A 24,831-nucleotide genomic window follows, 5' to 3' on the forward strand; every position below is an offset into this window, starting at 1 on the left:
GAAAAGGAGGGGTGGGCTTTGAATGGGGTTAATTCTGTGGAATTGCTTTGTCGTTCTGGGGTTTGTTGGGGTGTTTCTAGTAAATGCTTATGTTGCCTGGGTTTGTATATTTGTTGCGTCTGAATTGTTGTACTCATTGCTTGGTCTGCGAGATTACCTAATGATGAGGGTAAAGTTCATCTTATATAATGATCTGTACAAGCCGGATGTATACAGATTTCTTCATGTCATACTCAACTTGCCATTCTAGAAAGACTCGTGCTATATCATATTAGCGTATGCTAGACTACAAGAACCACCAGATCATCGAGCCGAACGGCTGCAAATCATCAAGGCTTGGCGCCGGATAAAGATTCACCGAGTGGAACCCCTTTTGTGGGGAAGGTCAAAGGACTAGCCTAGCACTCGGTAAGACACAGTGGGGTGCGCAATCAAAACGATCCGCAGCAGGCGGAGGGGGATATTTACTGGAATATGAGAGTAAGACATCGGGCGTCGTTGTGAGCCTCTTAAGAGTGTCTAATAAGGCGCATACGTCATCTGCGGCTGGCGACGGCGGTAGAGGCATCTCCCTGGGTGGCGTCTACTGTACCAGAGCATGTCGCCTGCATCTATGCAAGCATCAGGCTGCGGTACACACGTGTCGATCAACACCTTTAACCTCGACAACAATGACCCAACCAACCAGTTGTTCAAGTACAGCCAAGCTAGCGCCCCTCCGAGCAGGGGATAATCGAAATCACGTGACCAATAAGGCTGACAGATACGAGCGCCCCTCTCACACGCCCTCCAATCCACCAAACATCCCCAAACCTCCCACCCAAAGTGAACAACCAACAAGAAAAAATGAATATGCCCTCCGGATCCCCAACGCAGCACACCCTCAACACCCCCGAGCTCCTCGAGCTCATCCTCTCGCAACTCGACCCGCGCACCCTCCTCACCGCCGCCCAACTAACCTGCCGCACCTGGCGCACCCTCATCCAAACCTCCCACCCGCTCCAGGAAGCCCTATTCTTCCGGCCCGCCCGAGCATCCCCCACCACCCCCGCACCCGCTACCAAGAAGTTCAACCCGCTGCTGGCGTGGGCATTCCCCGGGTTCTTCCCGCGACCCCCCGGCTGCAGCAGCGCGTCGGAGGCAGCCCCCTTCGCGAGCCACGCAGTTTTCCACTGGCACACTCTCGACTTCGTCGTGCGCCCGGGAAAATGCCCCGCCTATTTCCGGAAGGAGGCCAGCTGGCGCCGGATGCTGGTGCACCAGCAGCAGCAACAGCATGCGCCTCCGCAGTCGGTGGGAGTGATGACCGCGTGCAGTGGGATCAGTGGGGAGGAGATCTGTTTGGAGAGTTGGGTATGTTTGTCCCCCTTTTTTTCTGTCTTTGTTTGTGTGTGCAACTCAAAGTAACGCTATTGCAGACATCCCCGCAGACGGGAAATGCTTTGGAAGATGGCCTCCGGATGGAGACGTTCTTCGAGCTGCTGTTCTTCAATGAGCTGCTGCGGTACAGTTGGTACGTCGCGGTGGTGTGGCGGGATGAGCGCCGGGCTCCGGAGCATGTGGTCGAGGCGTATCGGGGCCGGCTGGGGAAGCCGGACAACCAGGAGGTGGTGGTTTGCGTGTTTGCGTCGGTGGGGTGCGAGGAGTCGGATGACGAGGATGAGGAGTCGGAGGTTAGGGCGGTGCAGGGGGTTGTGGTTGGGGGATACAATAAGGAGGGGCTGCGGACTGCGCCTTTTACTGGGGAGGAGGGCGGGTGGGTGAAGGGGGAGGTGATGAAGGCTTCGGGGTGGTGGGATTAGAATTAGGGCTGGTTTGGGTGGGGTTGGAAGGTGGTGTGGCGTGGGGGGGGAGTACGGGTTGATGGGTGCATGTTGAGTGTGTTAGGTATGGGTATCGGATGGTAGAGCTTGTTTAGATCATACTCGGACTGAAGTATGCTACACTATACAAAACATACACGACAGTAATGGCGCAGCTGAACTCTGCGATTAACCTGATCCTCAAGCGAACTTGCACGCCTCCCCCACAACACTAACCGTCGTCGTCACCGTCTCCACCACCACGTCGCCCCCCTCTGCACTCGGCGCAGCAGTCACCACCGCCGTCGTCAGGCCTGTCGACACCTCTACCACCGCTGCCGTGGGCGTGGGCACATTGCTGAGGGTCACAGGGTGGGCATAGTCTGAACACCAACCAATAGTCTTAGGCACGATTCCAGGTTTCACGGTTTTGGAGGTCACGACGGGGACAACAGCAACGGGGATGGCGGGGGTAGCAGCGGGGAGGACATTTGAAGGAGAGTGATGATGGTGGTGGTCATGATGATCGGTGTGGTGGTGATGAGGCAAGACAGAGCTGGAACCGGTGGGGCTCACCGTGACATAAACGGTCTGCGTGGCCGGGGCCGGGCAGGTGGGGCCGGCCACCGGGGTGCGCGAGGGAGACGGCAGCCCCGGGAGAGACGAGGGTTTCGGGTCAGAGCAAGGCTGCACCGGCGGCGCGACGGTGAACTTCTCGCTCTGCGCGTAGATGATGTACACGTTGGTGCCGTTGATGCCACTAATCTGGTAGCCCCACTCCGGGTCGGTGTCGCAGGGGATCTGCACGCGGTGCGTCAGGTCGGAGGTCGGGATGTCCAGGGCCAGTGGCACGTAGGTCGGCGGCCACGAGACGAAGTTCCAGAGATACAGGCTGAAGTAGCTGGGGTCGGTGTCGACGCTCGTCCAGTTCACGGTCAGGGTGGAGCCGGCCGGGTAGGTTGCGTTGAGACCCGGCTTGGTGATGCTGATCGCCGAGGCGAGGGATGTCAGCGACACCAGCAGTGCGGGGATGGATAGACGCATGTTGTTGCGGTGGATTGCAGTTCTGGTGCGGGAGTGCGGTTCAAGCGGGTAATAGAAAGGGGTATATGCAAAGAATGCTCAAGATGGCGACAAGAGCGTTAGTCAGGAAATATGAGGATAGAATCGGAGGTAAACGAGTGACTGGATTCTGTATTCTGTAAAGAATGACTGGTAGTTGGAATGGCTGGTGGGAGTGATGGAAGCAAGGGGCGAGGGGGGATTATAAGGTGAGGAGGTTTGTCGCATCCCCGGAGATTAACGGTCAGCCTCGTGAACCCAACATTCCCCGCGCTAGTGGGAATAGTGCGTGCCGTAGACCTTTTTGGGGTGTTTTCATTGCGGGGCGCCGTCTTGATTTGTGCTGTTTGAGGTCGGTTGGGACCGTGCACCGAGAATGTCTTGGCCATGTCTTGGCCATCAACACTTGATTGGTCTGGGATGCACGGTTCCTGGGAACCCAATTTAACTACTCGTAGAGATCCCACTTATTTACCTTATCCAGTGCTGCTAATCATAAGTTTGCTGTCGCTGTGTTTAAAAACAGGTGAGATCCAGGGCCCGCGTGGATAAATGAGAGAAGGACCCATAAGGCGAATAGTGATTCGCACTCAGCGATCTAGTCCTTTACAGCGATAGGTCAGTTTCAGGCACCACAGGTGAACTAAACCACGATGTCATGTCCGGTCTTACTGTCCTTCCAGATTAGCCGGAAATTGCCTCGGCTTGGACTCAGTGCACGTATCCAGAGATCATCTCGATTCGATGTTCATGTTAGCAAAACAATTTCAAACTTATGCAACAGTGCGGTGATACAAGGATGGAACCAAGCCGTAGCCAAGTTGTGTTTTTCTAGATATCTTCCAGCGGATCAGTCTTACAACGAAGACATTATTGGCCTTATTATTTCCTTCTCTCTCAAGGGAACATAAAGATACCTCGGGGTTGCACCTGGTTCAATGCCGGCCACAAGCAGAGTAATAAGCTCCATTGTGCATAATCATTTGTCCGTGAATAATACTCGACCGTCTTTTATCTGTCTCCAGAGAACAAAAAGCTCGGGACTACCAATTGTATGAACAGGAGAGCATTTATTGGAATGCGTTTTGTTGGACGTCCTCTTTTATGCTACGAAAAACGAGGGCAGCGATGTAGAGGGTGAAGGGAACCACGAATTTAGGCTAAACGCTTGCCAAGAAAATGCCACATGCATTTTTAAATTGGTTGTAAGTATCTTCATTGTTGTACTCAGTATCTTGTGCTTCTGCACGCATTGTAAGTGTTGATGTGAGGTCCTCGTGGCTTGTGCAGGTAGGGACGAGTGTTTACTGAAATTGGCGACACTGGGTTCCAAGTTGTTTGTCTCCTTCGCCGGATGTCGAAAGTTGACATCCCAAATCTGGTAAATTCAGTCCCGATGGCAACAGGCTGGAACATATTGCAATGACTGAGATGGTCCGAATGGCGGCTCATTCTGAGAAGTCTTAAATAAGAGTCTCTCAAAAGATCCATGTTTCTTGGCAAAATGCGTTTTCTACGTACTCTCCAGATAGTTCCTGATTAAGTATCGTAGCTTGAACAGATTTTACTCTCGACCGCAGTCTGGAATCAAGCAGTGTAATTACCAGACACTAGCTTTGATGATGCATTGTATCTCGGTCGAAACATACTATGCCCTGGGAAGAGAACTGGGTATATGAATGTACCCATTTTATCGTATATCCTTGATACGATGGAACTTTGCTCCGTGTTTCCTTTGACTTGAGGGAGTTTTTCCAAAATTTTCTCGGGCCCTAGTGATTGACCGATCGGCATCGCACTCGATCTCTAGTTTGATTAGGGCATGATCAAACAGGGTCCTCATCCAGTGTTGTTGAAATAAAGATCAACATGTCCGAGATGTCTCTTGTCTTTTTCTTATTCTGTCTATTCAAATCATCCTAAGTTTTGTCGGTACTTCCTAACCCGTTTGAAGTGAAATAACCAGATCTCATTCTTCTTTTTACTTGTTATTGTATAGCTCCCAAGTTTTTCCTTTGCGGTGGTATCCTGGCTCGAGATGTTTGATTCTCTACCGTGCCGATGCTATCCAGATATATTTAGGGTTCGGGAATAACCATGATCGACCGGGTTCATTCATTCTTGAGTACCCACTTCCTATAATTGTCAAACAGAACTTTGGAATGGAAATAATGTTTGTGACAAAGGTAGCTCTGAAGCAATATAATCTAGTCCTAGTTTTATGCTCTCATGCGATCAGTTAGAAAGTGCTGTACCTACAAGAGCCCGTACTTACACCTTTCTAAGGACTTTTCTGGGCCCTTATTGGAGCCCCTGTTTGAGTACTTATGTGTATTGATATTAGAACTACGGAGAAGAATGCGTGCATTGAAGCAGTCCTACGGCCCCGACCTCTCAGTGAGCCCCCTTGAAGTTGTCACACTCGAGTATCCCGCAGAAACACTCATGTCATGTGACTACTGTTACAAAGGGCCAATCAAGGCACTTGGTTTCGAAAGAATTGCAGCCAATCAGCGCGGCGTCTGTCATGCTTGGCAAGGTTGACTCACCGCTCTCGGGGCAGAATTCTTGACCATGCCGAGATTTCTCTCTGACACGTTTTGACTCAACCCCGAGATGACCGAGATGACCGAGATGACCTGCTAAACAATTCTAGAAAGCTTCCATTTTGCTTTACAATAACCTCCAAGCTCCTGGCTCTTCGCTGGGGACAGGCGACTGGTTTGAGCGCCGTAATGACCGACAAAGCCGTAGCAGCTCATCAAGACGACTTGAATTACCTCGACATGCTTGGAGAATGAAAGGCATAGTACTGACTTCCTTTTTCTTTTCCCTTTTCTTTTTTCTAATTTCATAAGGAACTCGCGCATCGCATTGTCAAACCTTGGGAGAACATGTGCCATTTTCTGTGCGATTCAACGGCGGGCACAATCTTGTGTGGCAATCGGGACATGCAATTCGGGAGCACCGGGATCTCACTTTCCGACCCTGTGTGCTATACATACGCTCACCTGAGAAGTCTCTTACTCGTCTGGCCTTGATCCGCAAAATGGTGCATTCCTATTGAGTTCGTAAGACTGGAGATATGATGTCTCGTTCAACGAGCTTCATAGAGGATATGAAGAAGAATCGGGCTGGCATTCGAAGTGAAAAGAAGCGTGTCCGCCGTGGACCCACTTCCAGCCCGAACCCGGCCCGTCATCACGAGAAGCAGACTCGGCCGTCTTCCCATGCTATCTGCACAGTCTGTCACACGGGATGATCGGGCCCAAATAGCTTGTATCGCGAGACCAGAAGCCCTCAAAAACCGTTGGGTCTCCAGGGTAATACGCGGCAATAGCACACAGACCTGATTCTTGGCGAAAGTCCGCTCCGTGTATGAAAGGCTGTTCGGTTATCTGATTACCCGCTCACAAAACTCTTTTCCATATGATCTAACTACTGAATGGCCCGGCGCCATCCGAGCTAGAACCAGGATCTAGAGGAAGGTGGAAGCTGATTGGGATGTGGACATCCACTTTATCTTCTCGCATACGGCATTGAGCTTAGTCTACCTCGTATACTCTACAGTCCGCGTCAACCCTCCCGGGCTCAAGCTTCTCACAAAATGTTTGGTGAAGGCAAGAGACCGGGAAGAGAGCCAACGTAGATTAATACGAGCTGTCCTTGAACAAAAGCTTTCAGGAGTTGCAGATTGTGGTTAGCAAGGCGCGCGTCTCGGACGGGATTACATAAATCAATTGACTCTCAGAAGGTTGTGTGAAGGAAGAGGCAGCTTGTATGTACCTATGTTGGCATAACTCTGACCCACAGACGAGTGTCCAGGGACTTTGGCTCATGATAGCCGCTGTGCGATCCTTATTGTTGAGGGGACTGAGTAAGTCCTGAGTAAGTGATTATGAAATTCTGATAAAGCGACCCCACAACACCCTATCCAAGTTTTACGCCACGAGGTGGGACCGCCTACTGGACGCCGATTCGCCCGGCAGCCCGGGAGGCACCGGTCACCCTCGGTCATCATTAGCTGATTCTTCGACAATGAACGCATCAACCCTGTAGGGGAAAATAAATTTTCTTCTAGAAAAAAAGATATATAAACCCCGGGATCTGTCAAGGATGCATATTTCCACCAGTCACAGATCATCCACCAAGATCTTCCGCCATGCACGCCTTCTGGACTGCGACCACGCTGCTGGCTTCAGCCGGAGCCCTGTTGGGCGCCCAGGCCCGCCCGACTGACGGTAAGAACCACACGGTCCAGTCGGGATACGACTACATTGTTGTTGGAGGCGGTCCGTCCGGCATCATCACTGCGGAGCGTCTGGCTGAAGCCAACAAGACTGTGCTGCTGTTGGAGCGCAGCACGGCCGGCCCAACGGTCGGAACCGGCTCCAACTACACCCTGTCGTGGAACGATACCCTGACGGCCATCGACGTGCCGGGTCTGTCCTTCGATGTCGGCAACTTCCCGCAGTGGTCCGAGTACATCTGTACCGACACCGACGGTACGGCGGCCTGCATCCTGGGCGGCGGTGTGACGGTGAACTACATGGTCTTCGTGCACCCCCCGGACCACGACTTCGACGATAAATGGCCGGTGGGCTGGAAGTGGGCGAACGTGACTGCAGGAGCCGATCGCCTCTACGCTCGCAACCCGGGCAGCAGCGTGCCCTCGGCCGATGGCAAGCTCTACGACCAGACCCTGTTCACCACCCTGTCGACCTTCTTCAACAACCTCAACTGGACCGCCACCGACATGAGCGCCCAGCGCAACGAGAAGTTCCAGACCTACAGCCATCCCGTCTGGAACATCAAGGACTACAAGCGTGCCGGCCCCGTCCGCACCTACCTCCCGCTCGCCCTGCAGTACCCCAACTTCTCCCTCCGCATGGGCGCCCTCGCCACCCGGGTTGTCCGCAGCGGCAGTCTGGTGACCGGAGTCGAGATCGTGAATGCGGCGAGCAACCAGACTGAAACCATCCCTCTCGCCCCCGGCGGCCGCGTGGTCCTCTCCTCCGGCGCGCTGCACTCGCCGCGCATCCTGTTCAACTCCGGTATCGGCCCGCGGGCGCAGATCGAAACGGCCCAGAAGAGCGGGATCGCCGTGCCCCCGGCCAGGGAGTGGATCCACCTGCCCGTCGGCGAGAGCCTGATGGACCACCCGATCTTCTCGATCGTCATCCAGACTGACAAGGACTTCAACGAACTGGACGCGGCCGCGATCCTCAACGGCACCGCGACCAGCGAGATCACCGCGTACGAGGAGCAGAACGACGGGGTGCTCACGCAGGGCAAGCACCGGCTGATCTTCTTCAGCTCCAACGTCGCCAGCGACGGCCACACCCGGTACTACCAGGGCTCCTGCACCCCGACGGCCGAGGGCGAGGTCACCATCACCACCTACATGACGCACGGCCTGACCTCCAAGGGTGTCCTGGGGCTGGATGCGGACCAGCGCACCGTCATCGAGAAGTCGCCCTACCTGCAGACGGCCGGCGACCGCGAGGCCGCCACCATGTTCATCCAGTCCATGGTCGATGCCATCAACGCCCCTGGCTCGGGCTTCCAGTTGGTCGAGTACACCAACACCTCCGCCATTCTTGGTTCGCTCACCGCGGGGATCCACTACGCCGGCACCACCAAGATGGGCACCGATGACGGCCGCTTCAACGGTACTGCTGTTGTTGATACTAACACCAAGGTGTACGGTACGGATAATCTGGTATGTCTTCCTTCTCTTCCCAAATTTCAGAAAAGGTTACTGAGGCAGTTTGATAGTACATTGTGGACGGTGGTATCCACCCCGATCTGGCTTCCGGAAACAACCAGGCGACCATCATGGTCGTTGCGGAGAACGCTGTGGAGCGTATTCTGGCTCATTAGACGGGTTTGCCCTTTCCAGAGGGGAGAGTGTTGAAACTAGTATTCTGTATTTTACGTGTAAAGTAACGACTTTTTGAACCTTATAATGGGTTCGGTCGTGAATACTAGCTTAGTAGTCATGTACTCAGCCGAGCAGGTAATTGATTTCTTTTTAGACCACAGCCGATGCGTTGATTGGTATCTTCACAATCTTCCTCCCTGTATGTTGAGCACGCGTGACGGTTGGTCGCTACTTAATTTACTAGATTCTTACCTTGTGAGCGACGGTCTGTCTTCGTCTTGCGCGCAAGTTGCTAAGAAGATGGTAAATCACATAGACCAGTGATGAGGCCTGAAAAGAAACCCGAAACCCGCACCACAGATTCCTTTTACATTGCGGGTTCCTCTGACTCGCCGCTCCGCATTGTTTCCTTGTAACGGTTGTTGAACGCAGAAATCCTTCCAAATCCGGAGGTTCTCCTATTTATTAACATTCATCTTGGTACCAACTAGCGTATAGCCCGCCAGCCTGGATCGTGACAGTTTGAGGTTCTAAAGAACTCACATTCCCCGCTGTTGCTGCAGCGTCAGCGGCTATCCACCCTAGCCGAGCACAAGTGCCTGGACCCTGGAGTCCAGCCACTCCACTTAAGGAAACTGACTTTCCATCATGCACACTCCTGCTCCTGGGTGCGTCATTCTCTGATTGGGAAATGATCTTTCACCACTGTCTCAACGTACTCCTTCAATGCCCCTTTTCCCTGGCATGTGAGAATAAATGACATTACAGATACATCCACAATATCGCAGTAAGCGCTATGAAAGCATCATATATGAAATCATGCCTCTGAGTAAACTGTAATCTCGGTAATTCAGGGACCAAGCCCGTATAATCTCCGCCCCCGGCCGCTGGTGACTACGTACAGTACACTATACGCACTAGGAAGAAAAAGGGTCTTGGATCCTGCACCCTTTCCCCGATGCGGTCTTGGGACCCAATTGCACGACTACTCAATATGATCGACTGAGTCGTTATACCAATGCACCAGTCCACGCGATCCTGTGGTGTCCTGGCACAGTGAGCTTGAGTTAATATCCGAAGTCGGCAGCAAGCGACGGGGGATGGCGGCCGCGGCATCCGACCAGGGCAAATTGCCCGACTGGGGGTGGTGGCGCGACATTGTGAACTCACACTCCCCGATCGCATCGCTCGTCCTTTGCTCCGTTGCGGCCGCTGGTTCATCCGGACCATCAATCTTGCACAGCACCGCCTTGCAGTACGCCGCTGCCACCGCCGCGGCGTACCGATGCCACCCGTCCTGCTTGTGCGTATCCGCGTAGTCACAGATCCCGCGGATTACGAGGCAGGGGATCTCGTCCACGATACCGGCGGCCTCCATTTCGTAGCAGATGGCGTCGTCATAGCCGCGGCGGAGACGGTCTCGATGCTCGGGGCTTTTCACTACGCCACCACCAGACAGTATCAGGCCGCGATGCACAACCGGGTATTTCGGTTTCGTGGCCCGCACTCCGCGGGCGACCACCTTGCGCTCCGAGGACCCCTCACACCCGCGACAATCCGCCCCCTTGTTAACATGGTGAAAAGTCGGATCGTATAGCACATCCAATGCAGCGGCGTCGGGGCGCCCATACCCGGGCATCCTGGTGATGGACCTCAGAATCCTCCGGAGTGAACTCCGCCCCATGATCTCCTCCTCCTCCAGACACCCGTCCGCGCTGACTAGTAGCGGGTGGGGCTTGTTGAAGACCCCCTTGGATGCAAATGCACCGCCGTCTTCCTCGCCCAGATCATACTCCACCACCCCCGGATGATTCTCTCTCGGCACCCCAACCGCAACATCCCCCAACCGGATATCCCGCTGGCCGGGAATCCCCGCCCCGATGCCCACCATCAGTGCGAACCGCACGCTCGGGAACAGCTGGCCCACCGCCGCGGCGCAGAGCGCTGCCTTAACGGGGCCGATTTGATGCGGCCGCGCGAGCACGACCTTGTGCTCGCCGATGCGCCCGTAGCTGAAGACGTATTTGGTTTGCGGGTTGTATCGCGGGCGGCAGTGGAATTCTTCGTCGAGGGCGTAGCGCACGGCTACTGACTCTAGCGGGAGGGCGCAGAAGATCGCGACGGTGATTTCTTCGGGGGATATGCTGGCAAGCGGGCTTTCTTCGGAAGAGTCGGAGTCGCTTGGTTCAGGGTGCGGTTGTTGCATGCCGTCCATTGTGTGCTTGAGTTGTGGGATTCTGTGCGGGGTTTGGGGCTTGATGTACTCGTCGGCTTTTAGCCCACCCCGGTCTTGAGTCAAGCAGAATCGAGTGATTAACATAAGAGGCAGTCTTGGTTATATGGCTGTGACGGTGTAGGCCAGCATTGAGCCTCATGGAGAAGGCCGGCGGCTAGTCCGCCAATGATGCCCGTTCCTTCGGTGCGCGCAGTGTCCACTGCGGACGTCAGGCTAACCACGTTGAGCCGAAGCATGCGGGGCATTATCCATAGCATGATTAGCGTGGATATTGATCACCCGCAAGCGATGATCTTGGTGCGAAGATTGGCGAGATGTTGCTGGCCTTTGCAATTTTTTGATATCCAGGACTGAAGTCCAAATCTAGCATAACCCTGACCGGTCCCCCCCCCCAACGGTCGCACGGTCCAATTCTACACAAGGCTTGGCATTCGTCGAATGGCATGTGCGTGAAGGAATAAGCTATAAGGCGTTTACTACCTGTTTGAATGCTGCACAACTGAGAAACCTGTTTACTGCCCTCAAAGATCCATTCAAATGGGATTGTTGATTGGATGCCAATCTTGTACGCAAATAACGACTCGGTGATCCAACCTTTCCTCAAAGACGCCAAGAGCGGAATGAGACAGCTCCGCCGGCGTCCCATGACTCCTCTGGTATTGAGTTGGTCTACAATACCACACCCACTCAGGTATGCAGACCTGCGAATCGATGATTAAGCCAAGGGAGGCTGTGCCATGCCGAGAGAAGGGAAGTCTGGGTGACCCGGGGATCGGGTCTTGTTGCCGCTGCCATGCATCTGTCTCGGAATCATACTGTCAACAACCTCTCTGCCAACTCTCTTCACAGCCTCTTTCGAGCCCGGTATTTTGGAAATGATTGATCATGTATACCATCCACCCACACCCTGATATACAGTCGTCTATGTCTCCTATCCCGATTCCGGTTTTGCTCTTCCAACATACCCCCTCAAAGCAGAGATCAAATTAGGGTTCCCCCCACCCCCCAATCCGAGCAACGAACCACGGCTCAAATCCGGGGTACAACAGCACAGCCCCCAACCTTGTTCGCAAGGCATGATGAAACCGACAGCAACATAGTCGGCATAAATGTATCACGATGAATCAGTAGCAGTTCACCACGACCACCTAATCCACCATCGACCAAGCAAGATGACCACGACTATAGACGGCAAACCCACGCAAACACCACTCCCAACCTCCCGCCGGCCCCCCTCGCCCTCACCCTCCTCCTCAGACCCCTCCTCCTCACCCACCCCCTTCGCCTTCACCCCAACACAGCTAACCACCCTCTTCAACCCGAAATCCCTACCCCAGTACCTTGAACTAGGCGGCCTGCAAGGCCTCGAACACGGCCTCCGCACCAACCTAACGACCGGCCTGACCACCACCGAAACCACCCTCACCGGAACCATCACCCGCCAACAAGCCCACCACCACGCGATCTCCATCTCCCAAACCAAAACCACAAGCACAAACACAAGCACTTCCCCCCTCCTCGCCCACCCCACCGCCCCGAAACAAAGCCCCACGATCCCCCCGGATCAGTTCGTGGATCGTATCAAAGTCTACGGCCGCAACATCCTCCCTGAACCCCCCCGCAAATCCTTCGGCCGGCTACTCTGGGACGCGTACAACGACAAGATCATCCTCCTGCTGACCGCGGCGGCCGTCGTGTCGCTGTCGCTGGGCATCTACGAGGCGGTCAGCGGGCAGTCGCGCGTGGACTGGATCGAGGGGGTGGCGGTGTGCGTGGCGATCGGGATCGTGGTCGCGGCGACGGCGGGGAATGACTGGCAGAAGGAGCGGCAGTTTCGGCGGTTGGGGCGGTTGGTACGTTTCCCCGCGGCGCTTTCCTGGAATTCCCGGTGGGGTATGGGGATTGGGGTGTGGGGTGTGGGGTGCAGTTGTGAGTATTGGGTTTGGCGAACCGTGCTGATGTTGGTTGCTGGGATAGAAAGTCGACCGCGAGGTGCGGGTCATCCGCTCCGGGCAGCAGGTCATGGTGCACATCCACGACCTCACCGTCGGAGATCTCGTGCACCTCGAGCCCGGGGACTGTGCGCCTGCGGACGGGGTCGTCGTCACCAACTACGGGCTGCGGTGCGATGAGTCCCTCGCCACTGGGGAGGCGGATCAGATTGAGAAGGTCGGTGGGGCGGAGGCGTGGGAGCGGTTGGTGGCCGGAAGGCATAAGGCGGATGAGGGGGTGTTTTGCGAGGAGAAGGTGATTCAGAAACTGGAGGAGGAGAATCTCGACCCGTTCATCATCTCCGGGAGTAAGATTCTGGAAGGCCTTGGGACCTACCTTGTGCTTAGCGTGGGTCCGCATTCCACCCATGGGTGGATCATGGTGTCCCTCGGTACGGAGAGTGATCCGACCCCGTTGCAGGTGAAGTTAAGCCGGTTGGCGAGCTGGATCGGGTGGTTCGGGCTGGGGTATGCTGTTCCATGTTCTTGTTCATGTTTTGTTGGGTTATGTGACTGGGGGTTTGCATGCTGATGTGTGGTGGGTTAGGGCTGCGCTACTTCTCTTCTTCGTCCTCCTTTTCCGCTTCCTGGCGCAGCTGCCCGATAACCCGGCGCCGTCGACGGTCAAGGGGCAGATCTTCATGGACATTCTGATTGTCACGGTTACGGTCATTGTGGTGGCTATACCTGGTATGTGCTGGCATTGAGCGGAAGAAAATATGGTTTATGGACTGACGTTTGCAGAGGGCCTCCCCCTCGCGGTCACCCTGGCACTGGCCTTCGCGACGGGTCGGATGCTGAAAGAACATAACCTGGTGCGACAGCTGCGCGCCTGCGAGACAATGGGCAACGCCACCGTCATCTGCTCGGATAAGACGGGCACCCTGACGCAAAACAAGATGACGGCGGTGGTCGGGTTCTTCGGGGTGTCCGAGTCCTTCGGCCACATGCCCACCGACACTTCTCCAGCTGCTTGTCCGGTGCAGGTTCCACAAGCTGCTGCAAGGTTCCCCGCCTCGTTCCGGGATCTGCTGGTGAAAAGCATCGTCGCCAACTCGACTGCTTTCGAGGAACGAAGAGAGCACGGGACCGAGCTGGTTGGCAACAAGACGGAGATTGCGCTGCTGCAGTTGGCGCAGGAGCATCTGGACGTGCCGGATCTTGCTGCGGAGCGGGCTGGGGTCGACGTTCTGCAGGTGTATCCGTTTGACTCGGCGCGGAAGGCGATGGCCTTGGTTTATCACGTGCGTCCAGATACGTACCGAGTGCTGGTCAAGGGAGCAGCGGAGGTGGTCTTGCGGGCGTGCAGGACGGTTGTCCTCGCTGATGATGATGTGGACGAGGTGCCCGTTGGCCAGTTGGCTGACAGCGATGTAGACACGATGGAGCGAAGCATCAACACTTATGCCTCGGCCGCTCTGCGCACCATCGGGCTGGCGTATCGTGATCTCCCTGCTGGGGTTGCCGGAGGCAGTAGGGGAAGCGAAAAGGGTCTTCCTCGCTTTGAGGAGATATTCACCGACATGACCTGGATTGGGTTGTTTGGGATTCACGACCCGTTGAGACCGGAGGTGACGGAGGCAATTCGACAGTGCCATTCGGCGGGGGTGAAAGTGAAGATGGTCACCGGTGAGTTTGGCTCTCCTTGAGCGCTCGTTCGCGTTACTGACGTTGCAGGCGACAATATCAACACCGCATTATCTATCGCCGCCGCATGCGGCATCAAGACCGACGAGGGCATCGCAATAGAAGCGCCTGAGCTGCGAAAGCTAAGCGAGGAGGAACTAGACGCAATCCTGCCGCGTCTCCAGGTCCTAGCCCGCTCCTCCCCGAGCGACAAGCAACTCTTAGTACAGCACCTGAAGAAGCTCGGGGAGATCGTCGCCGTGACCGGAGACGGGACGAACGACGGGCCCGCCCTTAAGTCGGCGGATGTGGGCTTCTCCATGGGCCTGAGCGGGACGGAAGTGGCACGCGAAGCCAGTTCGATCATCCTACTCGACGACAACTTCCGTTCGATCGTCACAGCCATTGCATGGGGGCGTTGCGTCAACGACGCGGTAGCCAAGTTCCTGCAGGTGCGCACCTCCCTGACATTGTTCCTCGCAAAGCCAATCACTGATGAATGTACTGAAGTTCCAAATCACCGTCAACATCACCGCCGTCTGCCTAACAGTAGTAACAGCCATCTACAACAGCTCCAACGAAAGCGTCTTCAAAGCCGTGCAACTCCTCTGGCTGAACCTGATCATGGACACATTCGCAGCATTGGCCCTGTAATCTCCCCTCCCCCGCCTTCCCTTCCCCCTTTCCCCCAATTCCCCATCCCCTACTCCACCAACTAACAACCATCAGAGCCACCGACCCCCCGACCCCCTCAATCCTCTCCCGCCCCCCAACCCCCCGCCACGCACCCCTCTTCACGACCACGATGTGGAAACTCATGCTCGGCCAATCCCTCTACAAACTCGCCCTCTGTTTCACGCTGTACTTCGCCGGCGACCGGATCTTCAATCTCAACCCCACCGGGGACGCCCACGACCGCGTGCTCCTCGACACGATCATCTTCAACACCTTCGTGTGGATGCAGATCTTCAACGAGTTCAACTGCCGTCGGCTGGACAACAAGCTCAATATCTTCCAGGGCCTCACCAAGAATGCGTGGTTCATGGTGATCAACGTGCTGATGGTGGGCGGGCAGATTCTCATTATCTTTGTGGGTGGGGAGGCGTTCGGCGTGACGCGGCTGAGTGGCGCGCAGTGGGGGTATTGCTTGGGGTTCGCGGTGGTGTGTGTGCCTTGGGCGGCGGTGTTGAAGTTCGTGCCGGATCGGTATGTTGCGTGGGGACTTGGGTGGGTGGGGGTCGGGGTGAAGATGCTGGTAGTACGGCCTTTGGGGGCTGTGGGGGTCTGGGGTAAGAGGGTGGCTGGGAGGTGTAAGGGGAAGAGGGGGGTAGGGCGTGGGGATGAGGAGATGGGGGTGGAGCGGTGATATGCGATCGGATTAGGTTATGGTGTTGTCTATAGCTGTTGGTAGTCGGTTGGTGATGCGGCCGCAAGTAGAGACTCTTGTTGACGATGTACACAGTATGTTAGCCCTAAATGCATTCCTCTGAGCCTGCTCAGTGCTAATCCCTCGTGATGGCTTACGCAGTCTAGATCCAAATTTAGTAATGTCTTATCATACGGTCATTGGGGGGTAAGACCAACCACCACTAGCATATATTCACATTATAATGATGTATCCTCCACTCGCTGCTAACAAAAGCCCCCACCCCCAAGAACCTACACCAACCGCCTCAGCAGAACCATCTCGGTCGTCAACCCAGGCCCAAAACTGACGGCCACCACCTCTTTCCTCAAGCTCCGCCCCTCCCACCCCCTCAACCGATCCAGCCCCGCCAACACCGCCACACTCGAACTATTCCCCCTCGACTCATACACCTCGCGACTCGCCCGGATCGCCTCATCCGACAACCCCAACGCCAGCTGCGCGCCCCTGAGAACCGTCAATCCCCCTGGATGAACCGCCCACTCCAACTCCCCCGGACCAGCCGACGCCATCCCATTCGCCTGCATCAACTCCCCAAACAACCCCCGCAAAGACGCAACCGCCAGCGCCGGAACCTCGCGCGCCAGCGTCAGCTGAAACCCATACTCTGTCGTCCGATAGGACATAGCCTCATGCGTCTCCGGGGTAATCGCAGTCCGATAATCCACCACCGCGAACCGTCTGGGCATCTCCCCGGTGAGCGCGAGCGCATTGCACAGCACCAGCGCGGCAGCACCATCACTAAACAGCGCCGGTCCGATACTGATATCCTCCCCTCCGCTCAACCTCACCTTCTTCGCAGTGGCGTGCAGCTCCGCCGCCAGATGGATACTACACACCTCGCACGCAAGCACCAACACCCTCGCGGGCTTCCGTTGCAGCGTGGCCGCCCGCGCAAGCGAGCTCCCCACTCGCAGGGCTGCAAGTCCCCCGGCGCAGCCGATCCCGCTCAGCAGCACGCGTTCCGCCCCCGGGGAGATGCCCACATCCCGGAACACGGCTTGGTCGTAGCCTGGCGCTCCCGCGTTGGTGACGGTCACGGCGACGGTGTGCGTGATGGCCGACGCCGGGAGGTGGCTGTCGGTTAGGGCGGCGCGGACGGCGCGGGCGGCGAGCGGGACGCCGTGGCGGTGGAATTCGGAGGAGACTTGTTTCGCGGTCGGCGGGGTGGACTGGTTTCTGGGGTCGTACCAGAGGGGGTTGTTGTTGAAGCCGATCAGAGCGCGGGAGGCGATGCCGCTGCGGGCGTTGATTTTGAGGAGCGTTTGGACCCTGCAGTGGTTATGAGTTGAGTCGTGGGGGTATTTAGAAACGGGAAGGGGAGGAGAAGTACCTACCACGCTGCGTCTGCGGGATGATGGCGGAGGAGGTACTGGCGGAAGTCGTCGGAGGTGACGATCTGCGACGGCCATTCCGTGCCAAGGCCCGTGATGGTCAGCTCGGGCTCCTCCCCCGCGTCCGCTGCCCCGCGTGGGGGGTGGGCGTCGCTGCCAGACGAGAATGCGGCGCCCATTATGTCTCAGATGGGGTTGGGAGCTGGAGAAGAGTCGATAGAAAGGTTAAGGTTGGAGTTAGGCGAGGCTGGATGCTTTTGATGTGTTCTTTCCGTGCCTGTCCCTTTGCATGTGTTCCTTCCATCAATTTGTCAGAATTCTTGCAATCAGGGACGGAATACGAGCGTGGCGGTCATGCAGCGAGCTTGGCGGTGTCGCTTGGACCCCTGGACCAGACTACCTTACTTGTTGGCAGAGTGTGATTTCGTGCATAATTGGGGTGTTGCATGCAGGACCAAGTACTGCGAGTCTCTCGTTGACGTTGTGAATTGGGTCTCTAATACACGGCTACGTCACACATCCAACAAAAACGAATCGACCGCAGCATCGAAAGTCATGCAGCGCACGCTAAACTCTGTGTCTCATGATCCCGGGTTCGTCCAGTCTTTGGATGTGTCTGGTTCGGACGGGTCTCCCGAAGTCGCCTTAGTTGGCGGTGGCCGCGGACGTTCATGGTATAGATCGCTTACTTCCTTTCCCACACTGACCGGCTTGCTTGGCTTCATAGAGAAAGACACTCTGTCAACTGGCGACTTCCGGAATCGATCAGAAATCGCGGAGGATGACCTGGTCGGGATTGTTGGGATTCGCTGTTCATCTCCCCATGATTGAGTGAGGCTCCCAGGTAGCTTGTCATGCAGCTCAAAACCTACTATCCGTCGCCTTAAAACATGAGTCTCTTGAATCGGCATCTGTACGGCTTGGTTCTTGTGGTAGTTCTCGCAGAATGCCGCCTGTTCCTCGAGTTTGCGGGGGCAGCGTAATCGCTTGTCGCGAAGAAATCGCTGGCCTAAGTATGTCGCGATCGCTGTCTTTCTACTGCACACATTGGATTGTCTTTTCTCTTGGTCTTCCGATCTGTCCTAGATAGTGGTCAGGCGAATTGATGGGAAGGGAGGCGGGGGGAAGAGGAGGTTCTCTGGCCACCCACTGCAATTGAGCATGATTATCGGGTACAGTATCTATCCTCGTCCGTGCACCTGTCCACTTTGGCTTAGCTTGACAGATTCCGGGGACTCTCAAATCACCAGATCTGAAAAGGTGGGCAGTGCATGATGTTTCGAATTAAGTTTTGGTCTGACGAGTACTCTAATTGCCACTTCACGCTGCAAACGGAAGGGATACGACGGGGAGCGGGAGCGGGAGTGGGTCGGGAATGCGGGACAGCCATGGGATGTAGAGAGATTTAGCAAAGTGGTCCATCATAAGAGCAAACCTAACAACAGCCTAGACTGAGATACCTCCGATCATGCAGGGCCTAGACGCTGGTTATGCTATCTCGTCTAACTTGAGAATGAATGCTGCAGTCTTTGGCCATACAAAGTCCCTCGCTCATCGACTATAAATGCGTTGCTCTTCACTCTCTGATCTGTCACTCACCAACGCTGCACTGTCCCAGAAAGTACCCTATTAAAAGCCATCATCTCAATCCACAATGAAAGCCTCACACTTCATTGCATTTCTCCCCACCGCCGGACTGGTCGCAGGGATGCCCCATCACGCCCGCGACCTCTGCGCCGGCTTGCCCACCAGCGGCATCCTCAGCGCCGCCACCAACCTGCTCTGCGAGAAAATCACCTTGACCAACACGGGCTGTTCAGTGCGGGTGAAGTTCCCCTGGGATGTACCGACCAGCTCCTTCACCCTCGACGATGATACCTCGAAAACCTTCCTCGCTCAGCGCGGCCAGACGCTCCAGTTGGACGCCCAACCGAGATCCGACCACTCCGCCGCCACCTGGACAGGGACTAACGGTGGAAACAATCCCACTACTTACAAAGTACCCCTGGTGGGCGACCTCCCTGGTATCAAGGTGTCGTGTCCCGAGACCTGCGTGGCGACGGACAAGATTTGCGATATTAATAATCCAGGGATGTGTTGCTCGCTGACTTGTGGGGTTAAGCCTCAGATTGGGCCGGGTTATTTCTGTTACTAGCTTGGGAAGGGGATGCATTTCGGAGAAAGGGGGGTAAAAGAGTACTTACTCCTTAGCATAGGTAGCACCAGGAGATGTTCCATGGTTGTATTGTGAGAATAGTAATTGTCAAATAATATTCATTGTGTTGTTGTTATCGCCATGCATAGTTGATCCCATTGTTCCTGTAACCTAACTACCAATGAGAAACACGAAAATTAAATGCCGACGCCCAGCCCCAATGACGATTTCTGCTCATCTCAAGTATCACCTTATAGAGAGACTGGTAGAGTGAATGATAGTACACTTTCATTTCTACCCCCATGAATTGCAATTCTTTTTTATCCTGTTATAGTCTCCCTGGTTGTGGTTCTGCTCTCGTGGTACTGTATTCAAAATGCTAGTCTTGATATAAGTGGTGTCGGAGTTGGTCTTTCGGGCTGATACAACTTAGGGCATTGTGAAACACATCGCCGGTGAATGGGCGATAGAGCACATACGAAGCATAAGTAGTGATGTCCTACAATCGAGCTCAAAAGCATGTAACCCCTCGGATTAGGAGGGAAAGCATTCTCTTCTCCTAGTAAAGCATCGTCACCGCCTTTCAGAGGCATGACTATATCTGGGAAATCCTCTCAAATCTCGTGGGTGCAAGCAGAGAACTTCCCGACGTTTCGATACGAGATCGCTCATAAGCTCAGATCATAGCTTTTGATTGAATATGCTGAAGCTAGACATCAACAGCAGTTTCGAACAACGAGCGAAGTTTTTGCATCTTGAGCAACGGTGGCGAGATGGCCGGTTTGATATATAGCGGGACGGGAAATTTCACTACATTACCATATGCACTGTTTTCGAAGCAGCAACCGCCGCAGGTGAGACAGGATAACAAAGAGGCTTGTACTATACCTCACTTTATCAAAGACCGTCATTCCCTAATACCGACCATGGACATTCAACTCCGCTGTGCCTGGCACTGCTCAGGGTCGAAAGTGTAGACCGCCTCCCACACCATTTACCACTTCGGGATACTGCCGACATTAACCCCCAAGAACAGGCTAAGCCTAGCCGTCTACGGTAAGCGGTCCGGAAGCGACAACTAAACCGTCCATCTCGTATAGCATCTGAAACAGGTTTAGCGCCACTATATTTCCAGTGGGTTTCAATCAAAGCTTGTACGAGACGAAAGCTTCGGCAAGAGGGCTTCGAACCAGGGGCATTGGCAAATCTCATTATAAGATAGCCGAACAGCCGTTATCCCTGCGGAGACACCCCGGCTGCCGCACATCTACCACTACCGACAATCCAGTCCTAGCCAGCTCCCAGCCGCCACTCCGCCGCCAATGGACGCGACAGAAGCCAAGCCGACGATCCAGCCCTTTACGGGGCGGATCGGAGGCAACCAGACGCTGGTGGTGGACCGGCACGACCCGGACAACGCGGCGCTGCTGAAGCGGGTGCCGGACGCGGCGCCGATGATGAGCATGAAGGAGGGGCTGCAACCGGGGGGTTTCGGGGAGTTGGATCTGTGGAAGTTCGGCTTCATTGAATGTATTGGTCTGCAGCGGCCCTCGGTGCCTTCTCACAACCACCCCAACTAACGCCCCCCGCGCAGGAACAATGCTCAACGTCTTCATAACAGCCTGGGCCTCCATCAAACCTCTCCCCACCACCACCACCACCCCCACAACACCCGCCGGCGTCTACGCAACAACCACCTTCCTCGGCCCCACCATCGGCAGCCTGGTCAACTGGCTCACCCTCACCCTCTGCATCTTCACCTTCTCCAACGTCACCGGCAGCCACCTGAACCCGACCATCACCCTCGCCACCTTCTTCGCCCGCCTCATCACCCTCCCCCGCGCCGTAATCTACCTCGCCGCCCAAACACTGGGCGGCACCCTCGCCGGCCTCATCCTCCGCGCCGCCTACGGATCCCCCGCCTTCGCTGTCGGAGGCTGCACCGTCGACACATCCCTCGTGCCCGTGCGCGAGGCCTTCCTCCTCGAATTCGTGTTCTGTCTGCTCCTCGTGTTCTGGTCCTTCGGGGTCGGGCTGGATCCCCGCCAGGGGAGGTTGTTCGGGGCGGCGCTGTCGCCGTTCTTGGTGGGGATGGCGCTGGGGACGGTGAGTTGGGCGTCGGCGTTCACGAGGGAGGGGTTTGGGGGAGCAGGTGCGTTTTTCCCTTTCTTTCGTGGTGGTTGGTTGGGGTGTTGGGTGGCTGGGGTAGGGCTAATTTGTTTACTCCGGCGCTAGGGTTGAATCCCGCGAGGTGTTTTGCCGTGTATGTCGCTACGGGGTTTCCGGGGTATCATTGGATTCATTGGGTGAGTTGGGCTTTTTCTCTGTGCAATGCAGGTTGGGTGTAGTGCTGATGCTAATGCTGTGCGTGTGTTGTGTAGGTTGCTGCGCTGGCTGCTGCGGTGGGGCATGGGGTGGTGTATTTCTGTGTGCCGCCGTGGAGGGCGGCGGATGAGGGGATTTGAGGCTTCGGTCTGGGGGTATCACCGGTGGTTGAGTGTGAGCCTCGCTCATGGATGGGATGGGATGGTAAGAAGATTAAAGCTTGTCTTGGCCCACGGCTTCTGGTACGTGGGTGGCTTGCTGTTCTGAGAAGGTGATGAATTGATGGATAACCAGATCTGGGATTATGCAACTGTTGATAGAGTCACTACATGTCATAGCTGTTAGAAGATAGATCAACAGCACTTCCCGCATGACTCGTCATTCCTTTCAATAACCCCCCACAGCTCCGCTCTCATTTCCAATAACTCCCAATCTCCCTCAAATCCTCCATCAACGCCACCGGATTATCCAACCCAGGGAAATGGCCCCCGCGTTCGTGGTCTTCACCCACGAAAGTTAGCATTCATCTCAAACCCTGACAACACCGCAGATATCTCAAGAGGGAAAGAACGTACTGCGATACAGCACCAGATTGCCCGTCTGCGCAACCAGCGCCGGCGGCCAGAAGCCCACATTGTACTTGAACGCGCTGAACAGCAGCGGCGCGTCGGTGTGCGCCTTGCTATACACCGTGCTGAAGCCGTTGGGGTTCTGCGCGTAGATGACCACGGAGGAGGCGAAGGTCTCCGTCAGGTAGTAGAGCGAGACGTGGCGCAGGATCTCGTTGTGGGTGAGCACCGAGGGGCTGGTTCCGGCGTTGGGGTCGGACCCTTTTCGGTTGTTAGATTGGCCTTTGGGGAGGTGGGAAAGGTGGGGGGCTGCCTTACAGTTCAGGAATTTCTCGCCGATCCAGGCGAGTTGGCCGACCGGGTTGTCTTGGAGGGCGAGGCCGATTGTGTTGGGCTGGAGGGGTATATGGTGTTAGCTCTTCGGGGGGGGGGGTGCTATCGGCTTGAGATTTCTGGAGGCAAAATACCTTGGTGGTCTGCTCGTTGAAGTAACCCTCCCCGGTGTTACTCCACTCCATCGTCTCGGCCTCCTCGAAGGCCTCCAGCGAGGACAGCGTGATGTTCTGTGCCGCCAGCGCTTCCGGGGTTAACGGGAAGAAGGGCAGGAAAGCCAGGTGGCCCGCGCGGACGGTCGAGTTGTACTGGTCGTACAGGTTGTAGGCGATGCCTGCGCCCCAGTCCGTCCCAAAGACCGCGTAGGTCTCGTAGTGCAGGACCTGGGTGAGCAAGGTGTTGAAAACGCGCGCCGTGTCGGCGATGGTCCAGTTGACGCGGGGCACCGAGGAGAAGGCGAACCCGGGCAGGGAGGGCACGATCACGTCGAAAGCGACCTTCTTGCCCGTGGCGGTCGTCGCCTGCGCGGTCAGCTCGTCGATGATGGGGGCGAACTCCAAAAAGGAGCCGGGCCAGCCGTGCAGCAGCAGCAACGGAATGGCGTCGGAGCTGTTGGACTTCTCATGGACGAAGTGGATGGTCAGGTCTTCGATGGTGGTCGTGTACTGGTTGAATCTGCTGATAATTAGCATCGAACAAGCATCGGCCTGGTGAGATCCCACTTGTTGATTCTCTTCTGCTCGGTCTTCCAGTCAAAGTCTTTCAGCCATTCCTGCTGGAATGATTTCAGATCTTGCAGGGTGATCCCCTGCGCATTGCCGGTGTTGACGTACACCGGGTGCGCGGGCAGCTTCGTGCTGCGAATCTGCTCCAGCATGCGCGGCACCCTCGCCGCCAGGTCGACGTGGAACGGCTGCACCTGCGATGCATTTCGCGATCGCACGGGACTGGCTTGACCAGTCCCTAAAAGGGAGCCGAGGGCAAACACTTGCGCCCACGACACTCGCATTGTGAATTCTGCTTGCGCTGTAATTGTGAGTCTGGGCAGCTATATATGCACCACCAGACCCGGGCGCATTGACTCTTCTTATACCCCTCATCCCTCTCCCGCGAGCCTCTCGAGAAATTCAACGTGGAGGCCAAATGCACAATTGCTAAGCTCCCATTACCAATCACATTATCAGTTGCATCGCGCCATCGAGAAGCGCACTGCAGCTGAGGCGGAATACCTCGTATACGGGCCCCGCTATTGATGAAGAACAATAAGCGCTAAGCCGTCCCGCTAGCTTATTTCCGCAACCCCGAGCCACCGTATTAGCTGGATTTTTGATCCGCTAGATGATTAGAGTATAGTCCTTCAGCCGCGTCCCCTGCAGAGACTCTTAGTGTCGCGAGAGGGCTCAATCTCTGGGCGAAGCCTCTTTGGTTAAATTGCCCGGGCAGATGCAGGGCTCCCTTCCTTCCTGGTTGGTTTTCGTGCAAGAGAGCAGTCAAATAAGCTCTTAAGAGCCTCTGATGCTTGAATCTCTCTATATGATCCTAGTATAGTGCTCAAAGAGGCGGATGCGGTCTTGAACTTGACCTCACAAGAAGAAGGCTGACAGGGGTGATCGGTAAAAAAACAGTCATGATTTTACTCATGTCAGCTTAAAAAATACTGCCTGTAGAAATCTGGTTCGACGGATTGGAACTCATAGCCTAGTTTACTGGGCCACGCAAAGACCCGTCGTTTGTCGAGAACGTGCCTGCAACAAAGCCATACCAAACCCATAATCCATTCACCAGGAACAAAGATACACCTGTTCGTTGTCCGTGAAGGTTGCTAGTCATAGCTCATTATAGTTACCAATAGGGATGCCACCACACAGTCTTTCTCTACCAGCCGACCAGACGATCCCAATAGTCCAATTAAATATGCCTATCGAATTCAGAGACGGATGACAGAGATAAAGTTGCCGCCACTTGACCACAAACATACTCTCACAAGAGGCAACAACAAGACAAAGTATGGTGAGAACAGAAATAAGAACGAGATCGTGCACACCAGTGTCATGCAACTCAACAAGTCCCAGCTAGTCCTAGCGCCCT

General features: G+C 55.5%; 9 protein-coding genes across 9 annotated transcripts; 5 read left to right on the plus strand and 4 right to left on the minus strand.

Moving 5' to 3' along the window:
- Positions 1-855: 855 nt before the first annotated feature.
- On the plus strand, positions 856-1,263 carry BO72DRAFT_345072 (uncharacterized protein; the record flags this gene model as incomplete). Its single annotated transcript, XM_040940653.1, has 1 exon — positions 856-1,263. A coding segment is annotated over one exon (408 nt), but the record flags the coding sequence as incomplete, so codon positions are not given.
- Positions 1,264-1,762: 499 nt separating this feature from the next.
- On the minus strand, positions 1,763-3,112 carry BO72DRAFT_242132 (GPI anchored serine-threonine rich family protein). Its single transcript, XM_040939933.1, has one exon. The coding sequence runs from the start codon at positions 2,844-2,846 to the stop codon at positions 2,004-2,006; it is 843 nt and encodes a 280-aa protein (XP_040805273.1). The 5' UTR covers positions 2,847-3,112; the 3' UTR covers positions 1,763-2,003.
- A 3,848-nt stretch (positions 3,113-6,960) lies between these two features.
- On the plus strand, positions 6,961-8,881 carry BO72DRAFT_483391 (FAD/NAD(P)-binding domain-containing protein). Its single transcript, XM_040947798.1, has 2 exons — positions 6,961-8,586; positions 8,643-8,881. Exons 1-2 carry the CDS (start codon positions 7,027-7,029, stop codon positions 8,745-8,747), a joined length of 1,665 nt encoding a protein of 554 aa, XP_040805274.1. The 5' UTR covers positions 6,961-7,026; the 3' UTR covers positions 8,748-8,881.
- A 533-nt stretch (positions 8,882-9,414) lies between these two features.
- Positions 9,415-11,071, minus strand: BO72DRAFT_396725 (5'-methylthioadenosine/S-adenosylhomocysteine nucleosidase family protein; the record flags this gene model as incomplete). Its single annotated transcript, XM_040942045.1, has 1 exon — positions 9,415-11,071. One exon carries the CDS (start codon positions 11,066-11,068, stop codon positions 9,734-9,736), a length of 1,335 nt encoding a protein of 444 aa, XP_040805275.1. The 3' UTR covers positions 9,415-9,733.
- Positions 11,072-12,156: 1,085 nt separating this feature from the next.
- Positions 12,157-16,091, plus strand: pmcC (putative calcium transporting ATPase (Pmc1); the record flags this gene model as incomplete). Its single annotated transcript, XM_040947799.1, has 8 exons — positions 12,157-12,837; positions 12,962-13,443; positions 13,523-13,665; positions 13,720-14,604; positions 14,653-15,053; positions 15,112-15,251; positions 15,331-15,807; positions 16,064-16,091. 8 exons carry the CDS (start codon positions 12,157-12,159, stop codon positions 16,089-16,091), a joined length of 3,237 nt encoding a protein of 1,078 aa, XP_040805276.1.
- Positions 16,092-16,260: 169 nt separating this feature from the next.
- On the minus strand, positions 16,261-17,788 carry BO72DRAFT_524700 (thiolase-like protein; the record flags this gene model as incomplete). Its single annotated transcript, XM_040949897.1, has 2 exons — positions 17,365-17,788; positions 16,261-17,299 (listed from the first exon to the last, which is right to left on the minus strand). Exons 1-2 carry the CDS (start codon positions 17,538-17,540, stop codon positions 16,261-16,263), a joined length of 1,215 nt encoding a protein of 404 aa, XP_040805277.1. The 5' UTR covers positions 17,541-17,788.
- Positions 17,789-18,909: 1,121 nt separating this feature from the next.
- Positions 18,910-19,611, plus strand: BO72DRAFT_444778 (uncharacterized protein). The gene has a single exon (XM_040943895.1). It carries the CDS (start codon positions 19,016-19,018, stop codon positions 19,514-19,516), a length of 501 nt encoding a protein of 166 aa, XP_040805278.1. The 5' UTR covers positions 18,910-19,015; the 3' UTR covers positions 19,517-19,611.
- A 1,106-nt stretch (positions 19,612-20,717) lies between these two features.
- BO72DRAFT_518757 (MIP transporter) lies at positions 20,718-22,177 on the plus strand. Its single transcript, XM_040949666.1, has 4 exons — positions 20,718-21,052; positions 21,111-21,668; positions 21,752-21,822; positions 21,898-22,177. The coding sequence occupies exons 1-4, from the start codon at positions 20,839-20,841 to the stop codon at positions 21,979-21,981; spliced, it is 927 nt and encodes a 308-aa protein (XP_040805279.1). The 5' UTR covers positions 20,718-20,838; the 3' UTR covers positions 21,982-22,177.
- Positions 22,178-22,246: 69 nt separating this feature from the next.
- Positions 22,247-23,825, minus strand: BO72DRAFT_518761 (epoxide hydrolase family protein). The gene is made up of 5 exons (XM_040949667.1): positions 23,466-23,825; positions 22,878-23,418; positions 22,729-22,804; positions 22,417-22,671; positions 22,247-22,342 (listed from the first exon to the last, which is right to left on the minus strand). Exons 1-5 carry the CDS (start codon positions 23,750-23,752, stop codon positions 22,254-22,256), a joined length of 1,248 nt encoding a protein of 415 aa, XP_040805280.1. The 5' UTR covers positions 23,753-23,825; the 3' UTR covers positions 22,247-22,253.
- Positions 23,826-24,831: the final 1,006 nt, after the last annotated feature.

This window comes from Aspergillus fijiensis (assembly GCF_003184825.1).
Source record: "Aspergillus fijiensis CBS 313.89 unplaced genomic scaffold BO72scaffold_6, whole genome shotgun sequence".
Classification (NCBI taxonomy): domain Eukaryota; kingdom Fungi; phylum Ascomycota; class Eurotiomycetes; order Eurotiales; family Aspergillaceae; genus Aspergillus; species Aspergillus fijiensis.